Source organism: Olea europaea, chromosome 21 (genome assembly GCF_002742605.1).
Source record: "Olea europaea var. sylvestris chromosome 21, O_europaea_v1, whole genome shotgun sequence".
Classification (NCBI taxonomy): domain Eukaryota; kingdom Viridiplantae; phylum Streptophyta; class Magnoliopsida; order Lamiales; family Oleaceae; genus Olea; species Olea europaea.
Window position 1 is genome coordinate 16,045,229 of NC_036257.1, and position 12,604 is coordinate 16,057,832.

General features: G+C 37.8%; 1 protein-coding gene across 1 annotated transcript; it reads right to left on the reverse strand.

The window, feature by feature from the left end:
- Positions 1–252: 252 nt before the first annotated feature.
- LOC111370901 lies at positions 253–3,691 on the reverse strand. The gene is made up of 2 exons (XM_022992797.1): positions 2,282–3,691; positions 253–688 (listed from the first exon to the last, which is right to left on the reverse strand). The coding sequence occupies exon 1, from the start codon at positions 3,405–3,407 to the stop codon at positions 2,295–2,297; it is 1,113 nt and encodes a 370-aa protein (XP_022848565.1). The 5' UTR covers positions 3,408–3,691; the 3' UTR covers positions 253–688; positions 2,282–2,294.
- Positions 3,692–12,604: the final 8,913 nt, after the last annotated feature.

The following is a 12,604-nucleotide window of genomic DNA, read 5'->3' on the forward strand; positions in this document are numbered from 1 at the left end:
TAATGCCACCATGCCACAACTTGGCAATGACACTAAAATGAATAAAATTTTTCTTTTCCCCTTAACATTGTCTAGCATTGCCAAATTCATTTTACCAAAAGTCTTAAGAAGCTACAAAATTGGAGAAGCTTAGGCTGAGCCATCGTGACTCTCCTACAAGGTGCCCCAAATATCAAGATCCTCCTAAATGATTAACGAAATTCAAGAAGAAGATAAATTATAATTTCAACCAAATTATTTAGAAGCACAAAATAATTTTACAAGATAGTATTCATAACTAGAATACCAAGCAGTATAAAAGTTTTGCACGAAACCTTTGCCAAAAGACTCATTCTACAGTGAAATCATATGCTTTTGGCTTTTGCTTCCTAATCTCCAATAAAAAAGTTCCTAGCCTACTGGAAAATGTAACCAATAAATTTATAGATTGCAACAAATAATTACGACAATATAATTAACTTCCTCCTAGAGCATGCGATTCATCTTAGCTTCTTTTATTCCTCGTACTCTCCTATATCTCTTTAAATCTACAGGGGCTTTTAGCAAACAAGAATCAGCTGAATGTCTGACCCAGAAACGTAATTTGCTTGAGCTTTCGAAGGGGAAAGGATTCAACTTAGTAAATTTTGAACAGAACAAGTTTTCTCATAGAGATGTCACAGCACCAGTCAGAGTATAGCAAGATTACCTATAAATCAAGGGAAGCCAGGTTAGAGACAGATATATAAATGGAACGGGTCTGTGTGTGGTGGTGTGAACAAGCATGCATAAGTGCAAAACCAGATACCCTTCACCTTGTTTGGTGTTTACGTCATTACTGCTTACAATTTTCCTTTCTCGATGGGCACATTACTACTTGTATTCTCATGAATTACAAAAATGGGAGTACTTGTCCCATTCGAAGAGTAAATCCTATGTCATGATGATAAATTAATAATAGTTGATAGTATTATAAAATCATCTAATAGAAATTTCTTTCACTTTAGAGAATAAGCAAAATGATTCTGTATTCAATGTCAAACCTCGTGAGAGTCCAAATACCTAGAAATTTTTATATTTCATTCCTACCAAATGAACAAATCTTCCTGAATTTATCAACACAGTTAAAGAGACAATAGAAGAACAGAGAGCGAACGACATAAGGCAGCGGTGAACCCCCCCCCCGCCCTTCTTTTTCCTTATATAGCAGGTTTGTTTTAAGAACTAATCTGTTCAGTCCAAGAGGCGTCAAAAGGCAAGAATCGATATTAATCTATTTCCATCAATCGATTTAGAATCAAATTAGTTCATATTCCACTCTATTTGAATAGAGTTATTGAAAGCTAAAATCACTACGTCTTAGATATGATTAAGAACTTGCACAATTGTATTGAACAGAAGTCCGAATTCTGTCGTTAACTCCTTGAATATAATTACACAGACCAGTACAGTTACCATCACAATCCAAAGTCAATTCCCAGCAAAGTAACCTAAAAAGAAGCATCAATGTCCTAAAGTTTCTTATCATGTCAAATTCCTTTGGCACAGCTAATTTGCCTTGCCATTGCAGATAAAGAAAGTAATGAAAACAAGAAAGCATTGATGCAGGGGATGGATTAATGTGGACAAGATCATGGTTTTAGAGTCTTTAGATGGAGATTTGGGCAGAGAGTATTGCAATGAGCTTTCGTCTTCCATATGGATATTAATACAGCACAAAGACTTGTGGTTTCGGACAGGCCCATCTTTGTGCATGCAGCTCTTCTTGAAGGAATCCACTTCTATTTCATTACATTGGAACTATCTAACTATAGAAGCACGGGGCGTGTTCATTTTTTAATGAAAGATAACATAGAGAAAATGAATTCTACATTTTGAAGCAATAGAAGATTTCTAAACCAAAGAGATCAGATTTTACTACAGAGATTGTTTCATTCAGAGATTCACTCCTATCTTGTAATACATAAAACAATTTAATCACGGAAGCACAGTATATGTTTGATAAAAAGATAGCTTAGGGCGAATGAGTTCATTTTTTTTTTTTTTTTTTTTTTTGAAACAATTGAAGAGATTTCTACACTAGGCCATTAAACCACAGAGAGATCAGATTCCACTATAGGAGATTATTTCATTCCAGTTGTCCTTTATAATTACTAGGCTAATAAAACCAAAACACAAGATTCAACTGTCAGAGTGTACATAATTATCCAAATCTTCAGCTGATCAAAATGCGAATAAATTGAACTCCAATTACAAAATATCAACCCAAATCACACATTTTTTGAAAAGTTAAGGAAATTACCTTAGGCAGAGGCTCATTTTGACAATGGCTTCTGCAAAAGAGCAGTCAAATAAACTTCACCATTCTTCACCCCACTCGAATCAGTCTTATTTGCCACAGCCCACTTCACCTTCTTGTACCCCAACTTCCCAATCAAGGGTGAAAAAACCTTCTCAAGATCTGTCCTTTTACTGAAAAAATGGTCCAACCAAAAGTAACCTCCACCTCTCAATATTCTGTCCACATCAAAGAGCAAGAACTCCATTGCGGTCAGCGGTATCCACCTGTTGACAGCACGCCCACATCTCACAAGATCCACCACCCCATCAAACACCGGCAGCCTCTGCTGCAATGGCACATGGAGTGGAATTAATCCCCTCAGCGCCACGGCTTCATTGTATGGGGCGCCAAAATTCATTGTGGTGGTTATGACTGTCACATTCAGCAGCTTCATCTGGGCAGCAAAAGTGCCGGTGCCACCGCCAATATCAAGTGCAAGTCTAATGACACTTTTTGCTGATTTAGAAAGCTGGAAAAGCTGCTGGATTGGGAGATCCAGATCTGAGTTATAAGCCAAGAATCTTGATTTCTCTACTTTCATGTCAAAACCCATGTCAGATTTCGTATTTGCAAAGCAGGAGAAAGTCTTGCATCTGTAATGGCCTAATAATACTGTGTTTTCCGGGAGTGTGGCAAATGGATTTGTGGGAAGTGAGGATGGGATGGTGGATGTGGTTCTTGAAAAGCAGCGGCGACGGGGGAGGGGGTGACAGCCTCGGAGAATAAGATCCTCAGCTAAGGGAGAGTCATTTGGGCACAAAGCAAAGGGAGTGTAATTCATGTACTGGTGCAGGAGGATAGGATGGTCTTTACAAGAGGAAGCAATAGGGGCTATATGAGTATATAGGAGGAGATCAGAAGGAGTGGAGGAGGGGGTTTTCTTGGTAGATGGCGTGGCGGGTTGGAGGCTGGTAAGGTGGTTGATGGTGGCTCGTATGGTGGTCAGCTGGTGGATAAGGTGGTCGGGAACTGGCGGAGGACCCGGTGGCGTGGATTGGATGGTGGATGAGAGGTGGTAAAGGGACAGAATATTGGTGGCCACCATGGCTAGCAAAAGGAGCAAATTTAGACACATTGTGAAACCCATATTCAAGATTTTCTTGATTTTTGCTGATCTTCACGAGGAATTTCTTCAGTTTATGCAGATGCTCTTTCAACATGTACACACACTAGAGAGAGAGAGTGTGTGTGTCTTTGGTAGCATACAACTATCAATAATGTATTTATTATGTCTGTATCTAAAGTAATACAGTATTGTGAATTGGGGCACTGCGGGATTGCTTTGATCTGGGAATCTGAGATTTAACTGGCTAGATTTTGGATCCAAGTAAATTCTTTTTTTCTTCATTTTTTGGTCAAGTAAAGACTAAAGAGGAAAGATATGAAAGACGCTGAAACTGCGGGAAAAAAAAGAAAAAGGCAGTGTCTTAATTTCACTAAGCGTCTTCAACCAAAATTTAGAGTATGTTTGGAGGTGATTTTGAGAATTGATTTTTTGACAGTTAGAAGAAAAGTTTCGATCTTTTCATTCATTTCCTGTGGGTCCTTCTTTCCCTAATTCTTTTCGTTTTACTAACGAATTATCTAGAATAGTTCGTTAATCTAGATCGGCTAATTGTTCTCGGAGAAGAAGTCAAATATGATGGCTGAATAGTGAAATAATGGTCAAAAAATCAATTTTTTGAGAGAAAAAATTACTCTCAAACAGGCCCTTAATTTACTTTTTTTTTAAAAAATTTTTTGTGATCCACTTTGTTTATATTTCATGACATGGACATAATGATTGTTAGTCAATGGAGAATACGTCAAGATTGAAAAGATTTATATGGTAAAAGAGTAATGGCGAAGTAGAGATGATTATCTCCTGATCTAATATATGAAATTTTCAGTAATTGACTTCAACCTGTCAAAACAAGGAAAAATGCTCTAAGACAACTTTAAGGATTCACTCATTTAAAATCATATTAGAGTTAATGCGAGTTGCCACTTAATTATCAAAAATTATTCAATAAGAAAACTCTTAGACTTATTATCTAGGAACTTTTTCAAAAATATAGTGAAGTGCCTCTTCGGGCTCTTTTAAGGTATTTATATGAATATCGAGAAAAAGTCTCTCCAATAAGCCTTTTTGGCTGTAACTTTCATAGAGATACTGAAAAATGTACAAGAGCTTCGATAAGACTCGATAAGCTATGTTTTTGAGTTCATGTCAAGATTTAATGGATTGAGTTGCATTTGGAGTAGATGATGGTAACATAGTGATCAATTTATAAATATTGTTTAACTAGAGAGGTTAGAAAGTTACTTAGTTGACGTTATAAAGCTACTTGGACAGGATTATTAGACATGGTAGTTGACAAGTGCGGAGTTGTCCTGCACCTATCTAGCTCTTTTTTTATTTTCTAAAATTGTCCAATCAAAATTTAATATGTGTTTCCTAAAAATTAAATATGTCAACGACCTTGTTCACGTAGCATTACTTGAGCGGAACTTTTATAATTCTGGATATTTTTTAGTTGTCGGTGCACTTCAACATAGATTTCTCCAAATTTTTTGTATTATACGGATTTGGTGAAGTGATAGACCTGGAAGGAATAGGAGGCCAAATACTTGGCTATGTTGACCGTAGAATGTGGAGGACCAGTTTGTGGTTGCATGTGTGGGGCTCAATTTTTTAGAAAATGTATTTTTTTCTCCTTATTTTTGGCAACACGTTTTCATATAAAATAATATTATACATAAATTAATTTTTTTTATTTTTTTAACGACAAATTCTTTAAAAAATCACTATTCCAAATATATTTTTCCTCAAATTCCCATTAAAAAATAGCCCAAACAAATAAATTCATCTGCAAAATCTCAAACCACAGGGATAAGGTCGTGTTTGGTTTTCTAGTATTTTGTATCCTCGTCCCCGTTTCTCTCCTTTTTTTTCTGCTTTGCCAAACACGCCTAAAGGATTCTCCATCTTTCTAGCAGTCTTTTCTCCTTGATTATGTACTTGCATCAATCAAAGTTTTCATTTCACTTACCATTGTAACAAGAAACCATCAAGTGACGCTCCGATCCGAAAGTCGCCGGAAAACACTGTATCTTGGCTACCCAAATCACTGTTTTCAGTTTAGACCCACATGGAAAAAGAGCCTCTTCTCCCTTATGTCAACCCCAGATGGCCACCATAAACAATCTTACTCTGCCCTTTACCCGAAGACAATGAAATTACCAACCCAACATTGCCCATCACCCCATCTGCAAAAGAATTCAAATAAAGGCTCATATTGTTGGAATTTGAAAAGATAACTAGTTGTAGTAATTTACGTAATAGTAAAATGTAGAAATAAAACTTATCGACTAATCGAGTCTCGTATGATGCCCTAAAGTCAACTGTTGCGACTTCTGTGAACACTCAATACCAAAATATAACGATCACAAATCGCTTATGCAACAATCACGAATAGTTTCTCAAAACTCTCAAGTGTATTTCCAAAAAATATGTAAAACTCGAGTATAAAAATTTATAACTTCGTTTTTGTTGTGTTTTGGAATAGATGTGTGTTTATATAGACAGAATGGATCTAATCGCCCCACTATGATCCGGAAATATTTGCACATTTAATAACAAGTGGTTAATAGGTTATTGATAATGAGTTGTTAAAAAGTGACTATATAATGTTGGCTACTTTGACCTATTAAATAATTTTGAAAATGATTAAAATAAAATAAAATATTTAATCAAGGAAGCCCAACCCCAAGACTCCAATCAAAGACTTTTATATTATTGCGTGGAATGTGACCCGAAACCACTAACCTACCACCCAAGTTTCACACCTTCCACCAATTGGACATTTAATCTAAATTAGTTATTTTTTCGCACATTATATTTATTATATAAATATCTAACACCCATTTGGGTCTCCCACTTATGCATCATCCCCTCTTATAGATTCTTCCTCTTCGACCCTTTTCAATGCCTTAACCTTAAGTGTCAACTTTCCCAAGCCCTCAAAACGTAGTCTTGATAATGAAAGTTTTAGTACCGAAACTCAGGTATTGAATCTTGATCAAGAAACTAAACAGTCTTGGTTGATTGATAGGCAATTTTGTTGTCAAACGACCTCCCCGGGCGATGATGTAACCCTGGTTGTTTATTATCAATCGGCCTCGGCCTAATGATTGATTAGCACATCGACACAATTAACGAGACAACACAATCCACTTTGTTATGGACCGTTCGAAGTAACCTATTTTATAGTGTTGCTCACGGTTCCCGCACCATTCCTTGGAAGGCTATATTATTATTGTTGAGGACCAATTATTTGAGTCGAGCCTTGTTTGTTGATCCACCACTTAGCCCTAATTGTAACTTACCTTTTTTGGACAATATTCTTGGCATATATTCCCCTCACTCTCTCGGCCTCCATTAGAGTGAAAAACCCCTCTTTGTGAGCTTCTCTCTCTCGGCCTCTTCTTCCCCCTCTCTCTGTGACCTTTGTGGTTGATATATTGTGGGTATTTTCTTGGCCTTCTTCTTTCCAATCCATAGCAACCGGACCGGTGGCGGCATAGGGTGGTATTGGAGTTGTCTCAAGTAATGGTGTCGATGTTTTTGGTAAACTGAGCCTGATTTTGCACTGTTTGGCTGTGGAATTCGATCCTACAGATGGTATCAGAGCTAGTTGAAGCTTTTTCGGCCTGAAAATTGACAAAAAATCGGCGGCAATCGCGATTTGGGGTTGAGGAACCGCGGCTGCAACCTTGATTTTCGGCCAATCCAGCCACTTTTCGGCGAAACCGAACCCATATCCAGGTTCAGCAGGCTGAGGTGCTCCCTCTGCTGTGGCGTGTGGCGGCGGCGGCGACCGGCAGCGTGTGGAGCTCCGACGACGGCACGTGGCGGCTGTTCCGGGCGAGCTTCCTTCGGGCAGTTTGCTTATTTTAATCCCATGAACGCACTAACACTGTTTATTTTCTGTTTCAGGTTATACAGAATAAGTTGGACAATTTTGCCCCCGGTGGATCGACGGTTGAATCTGCATATATCTACTGAATTACTTTAGGCCAAGATTGCGGTCCTAAAACAGTAGATTCACATCTCTCTCGATAATACGGACTCAGACACGTCCGCTCTGGTAAATTGGCTTAACCCGTTAATTTTTCAGCATTAGCGCGTCATCGTGTGGGGTGACAATAGGTTGGGGGTTGTCATTGCTTGGCAACCATTGCTTGTGCTAGAATTAGGGTTATGTGCTCTTAATTGATCCTTTTGATTGAGTATTTGTTTTTGGGTTTAAAATCAGTTTTGTTATTCTTAGTGATCAAAATTATTGTGGGACTAGTTATCTGCTAGACGTATTTTTTACTGCATTGTTATTTTCGCTGCTTACTTATTCCGTTAGAAATACCGTGACTTTACCCTTTCGAACATTCCCTTGATCTAAGACCGCGAGTCTTACGAAACTCTGGGAATCTAGAACGGAGTATATTATCTGTGACCCCTAGGACTATTTTGTGTGGTTTGATTGTGGTTTGTGCATTTTTTGGCTATTGTGTAAAGATGACAACTCATAGTTTTGATTTGGGATTTTTTAACGGAAAGGGTGACTTTGCTATTTGGCAACAAAAAATGAAGGGTATTTTAGTCCAACAAAAGGTTTCAAAAGCCATTGAAGGCAATTTTTCAACTGATTTTTCACAAGAACAAAAAGAAGAAGCCGATGAGCTTGCTTATACCTCAATTATCTTACACTTGTCTGACGCTGTTTTAAGAAAGGTGGGTAAATTAAAAAACACCAAAGAACTTTGGAAGAAATTAGAAGACTTGTATTTGCTTAAGTCTACACCTAATAAGCTTTACCTGCTTGAACATTTTTTTAGTTTCAAAATGGATTCTTCAAAGGATCTTGATGAAAATCTAGACGTGTTTAACAAATTGGTGCAAGACATAGTTAATTGTGATGAGACTGTGTCCGAAACTTATAAGGCTATAATTTTGCTAAATGCAATCCCTGATTCCTATAAGGAAGTTAAGAATGTCATTAAGTATGGCAGAGACACGTTAACACCTGAAATTGTCATAGATTCCCTCAGAAGTAAAGAAATGGAAATTAAGGCTGAAAAACATGATAAAAGGAATGGTGAAGTACATATGATGCGGGGTAGAACTCAATTTAGGCAAAATAGTCGTGAGGGATATCAAACTAGTGGCGAGTCAAGTGGTAATGGATGGAAAAAGAAGGGCAAAGGTAGGTCCAGATCAAAATCTAGAACTAAGGCGAGAAAATGCTATGGTTGTGGAAACACAGGGCATTTTATAAAGGATTGTCATAAGGAGAAGGGTAAGCTAAAAGCTAAGGAGAGAGATGAGGTAAATGTGTTAGCATCCACTTCTGATATAAGTGGTGGTGAGGTCTATATGATTACAAGTCCAGCTGCATACACTGCTGAATTAAATCTAACTGTTAATTCCCGCATCCATGAGTGGATACTTGATTCTGGTGCATCTTTTCATGTGAAGTCTGAAAAGAACTGGTTTTGTAAGTTGCATGAATCTAAAGTTGGGCATGTTGTGCTGTGTGATAACTTTGTCTATACTATCGCTGGAATTGGTGACATAAACGTAAAATTTGACACGGGTTTTGTGTATACGTTAAAGGATGTTAGACATATTCCTGAATTGTCTAGGAATTTGATTTCAGTAGGGAAACTTGAGAAGGATGACTTTACTGGTAAAATTGGAAATGGTATGCTAAAAATGATCAAGGGTGCTTTAGTTTCCATTAAGGAAATTAAAAAAAACGATATATACATTACTACTGGGGAAGTGATTAGAGATATGAATTCCTCTATCTCCTCTGTCAAGATTGATCACACACACATATGGCACAATAGGCTTGCTCACGTAGGAGTCAAGGGACTTAAGCTACTTAATGAAAAGGGTGCTTTTGGTAATGACTGTGTGTCAGATTTGCCATTTTGTGATCATTGTATGCTTGGTAAGCATCACAAAACTTCTTTCTCCACAAGTGTTAATAGAGCTAAAGGCATGCTCGAATATGTGCACTTTGACCTTTGGGGCCCTGCCAGTAACCCCACATCGGGTGGTAATAGGTATTTTCTGTCTATTATTGATGACTACACTAGGAAAGTGTGGGTCTATCTTTTGAAGGATAAATCTGAGACCTTCAATAGTTTTAATAATTGGAAGAGACAAGTGGAGAATCAGACTGGCAAGAAAATCAAAATTTTAAAGACTGATAATGGCCTAGAATTCTGCAATAAAGAATTTGATAGTATGTGTAAATAAAGCGGCATAACTAGACATAAGACTGTTCCCTACACCCCTCACCAAAATGGGGTAGCAGAAAGGATGAATAGAACCATACTTGATAAAGTACGTTGCATGATGATCAGTTCGGGTGTTCCCAAGTCATTTTGGGGTGAGGCTGTTATGACAGCTTGCTATTTGATTAATCTTACACCCTCTGCTGCATTGAATGGTGATACTCCACATGAGAGATGGTTGGGTAAACTGAGTGATTACTCGATACTTAGAACTTTTGGCTGTACAGCTTTTTCTCATCAAAGTGAGGGTAAGCTGGAAACTAGAGCTAGGAAGTGTGTTTTCTTAGGATACCCCGAAGGTGTTAAGGGTTATAGATTATGGGATTGAAGCCAAAATGGAGTTAAGATCATCATAAGTAGAGATGTCACGTTTAACGAAAAAGAAATGCCGTGTATTAAAGGGAAAACTGAACCCGAGAGTGAAGTAGAATCGGGTGAAGAGAGAGACCAATTTAAGGTGGAGTTAGGAAAACTCAGTCCACCTGCCCCTACTGTCTCAAATGAGGTGGAGACTCAAACTCAGGAACCCGAAGTTGAAAATAGTAATGAAATAGTGACAGAAGAACACTATGAGGAAGAGAATCCCTTAGCTAACTATAACTTAGTTAGAGATAGAGAGAGGAGACAGTCGAGGGAACCTAGAAGGTTTGGTTTTGAATCTGAATTAGTTTTTGCCCAGGCTAGTTATGAGGAACTAGCTGAAAAAGAGTCAAAGACTTTTGAAGAAGCAATAGGCAGTGATCAATCTAATGAATGGCTTAAGGCAACGAAAGAAGAGATGAGTTCTTTGGAAAAGAATCATACTTAGGAGCTAGTACCTAGGCCTAAGAACAAATCAATTGTTGATTGCAAATGGGTTTTTAAGGTTAAGGAAGGAACTAGCAATTTGGAACCCCTAAGGTTTAAAGCTAGGTTAGTAGCTAAAGGCTACACACAGAAGGAGGGCGTTGATTATAATGAAATTTTCTCACCAGTTGTTAAGTTCACCACTATTAGGGTCATGCTCGCATTGGTTGCACAATTTGACTGGGAACTTGAACAACTTGACGTAAAAACTGCTTTCTTACATGGTGAGCTTGATGAACAAATTTTCATGAATCAACCTAAAGGCTTTAAGGATAAGTCAAAATCTGATTATGTGTGTTTTCTGAGGAGATCCTTGTATGGGTTAAAACAATCTCCTAGACAGTGGTACAAGAGGTTTGATTCCTTTGTACTCACTATAGGGTTTCAAAGAAGTAAATTTGATCACTGCCTGTACTTTCAACACAATGAGATTGATGATAATTATCTGTTTTTGTTGCTCTATGTGGACGACATAATTTTGATTGGATCATCCTCTAAGTGGATAAATAACATAAAAATAAAATTAAGTGGTGAATTTGACATGAAAGACCTAGGTAAGGCTAAGAGAATCTTAGGTATTGAAATTGAAAGAGATAGGTCAAATTCTGTTTTGTTTTTGCATCAGTCTCCATATATATCCAAAGTATTGAAAAAGTTCAATATGAGTGAATGCAAACCTGTCACGTTGCCCCTTGCTAATCATTTTGTTCTATCTAAGGAACAATCTCCTTGCAATGAGCGTGAAGTTGAATACATGAGTAGAGTACCTTACTCAAATGTGATTGGTTCCATAATGTATTTGATGATTTGCACTAGACCTGATTTAGGTTTTGCTGTTAGTACTCTCAGTAGATATATGGCTAATTCGGGACTTGAACATTGGGAATCGCTAAAGTGACTGTTAAAGTACTTGAAGGGTACTAGTAACGTAGGCTTAAAGTTTAGTGCTAATAGAGAAGGCATAAAATTAAAAGGTTTTGTAGATGCTGACTATGCGGGTGATAGGGATGGTAGGAAATCTACTTCATCTTACGTGTTTACCTTATCTAATTCATGTGTAAGTTGGAAATCACAGTTATAACATATTGTTGTACTATCCACTACAGAATCAGAATATATTGCCACCACTGAAGCTATTAAAGAAGCTCTATGGCTTAGAGGTCTACTTCATGAATTATGTGTTCTGAATGATTATGTGGTAGTGTATTCCGATAGTCAGTCATCCATACATTTATGCAAAAATCCTGTTTTTCACGAGCACACTAAACACATTGATGTAAGACTCCACTTCATTAGAGATATAGTATCTCAAAAGGTGGTAAGACTTGAGAAAGTTCATACCCACTATAACCCATCTGATATGGGGACGAAGGTACTGCCACTGGCAAAGTTTAGGAGTTGCAAGGAACTTCTAAACATTGGTACAGGTAAATGATTTCCAATTTTATTGTTTTTCTATTAGAGGTGTCACTAATGGGAAACAATTTTTTTGCAGGTCCTTTGACACCAAGGTGGAGGTTGTTAGGCAATTTTGTTGTCAAACGACCTCCCCGGGCGATGATGTAACTCGGTTGTTTATTATCAATCGACCTCGGCCTAATGATTGATTAGCACATCGACACAATTAACGAGACAACACAATCCACTTTGTTATGGACCGTTCGAAGTAACCTATTTTATAGTGTTGCTCACGGTTCCCGCACCATTCCTTGGAAGGCTATATTATTATTGTTGAGGCCCAATTATTTGAGTCGAGCCTTGTTTGTTGATCCACCACTTAGCCCTAATTGTAACTTATCTTTTTTGGACAATATTCTTGACATATATTCCCCTCACTCTCTCGGCCTCCATTAGAGTGAAAAACCCCTCTTTGTGAGCTTCTCTCTCTCTCCTCTTCTTCCCCCTCTCTCTGTGACCTTTGTGGTTGATATATTGTGGGTATTTTCTTGGCCTTCTTCTTTCCAATCCATAGCAACCGGACCGGTGGCGGCATAGGGTGGTATTGGAGTTGTCTCAAGTAATGGTATCGATGTTTTTGGTAAACTGAGCCCGATTTTGTACTGCTTGGCTATGGAATTCGGTCCTACAGTTGATTAA

What these genes read in the sequence shown, in the direction of transcription:
- LOC111370901 (XM_022992797.1), bottom strand. Translation starts at nt 3,407, where the DNA reads ATGGGTTTCACAATGTGTCTAAATTTGCTCCTTTTGCTAGCCATGGTG.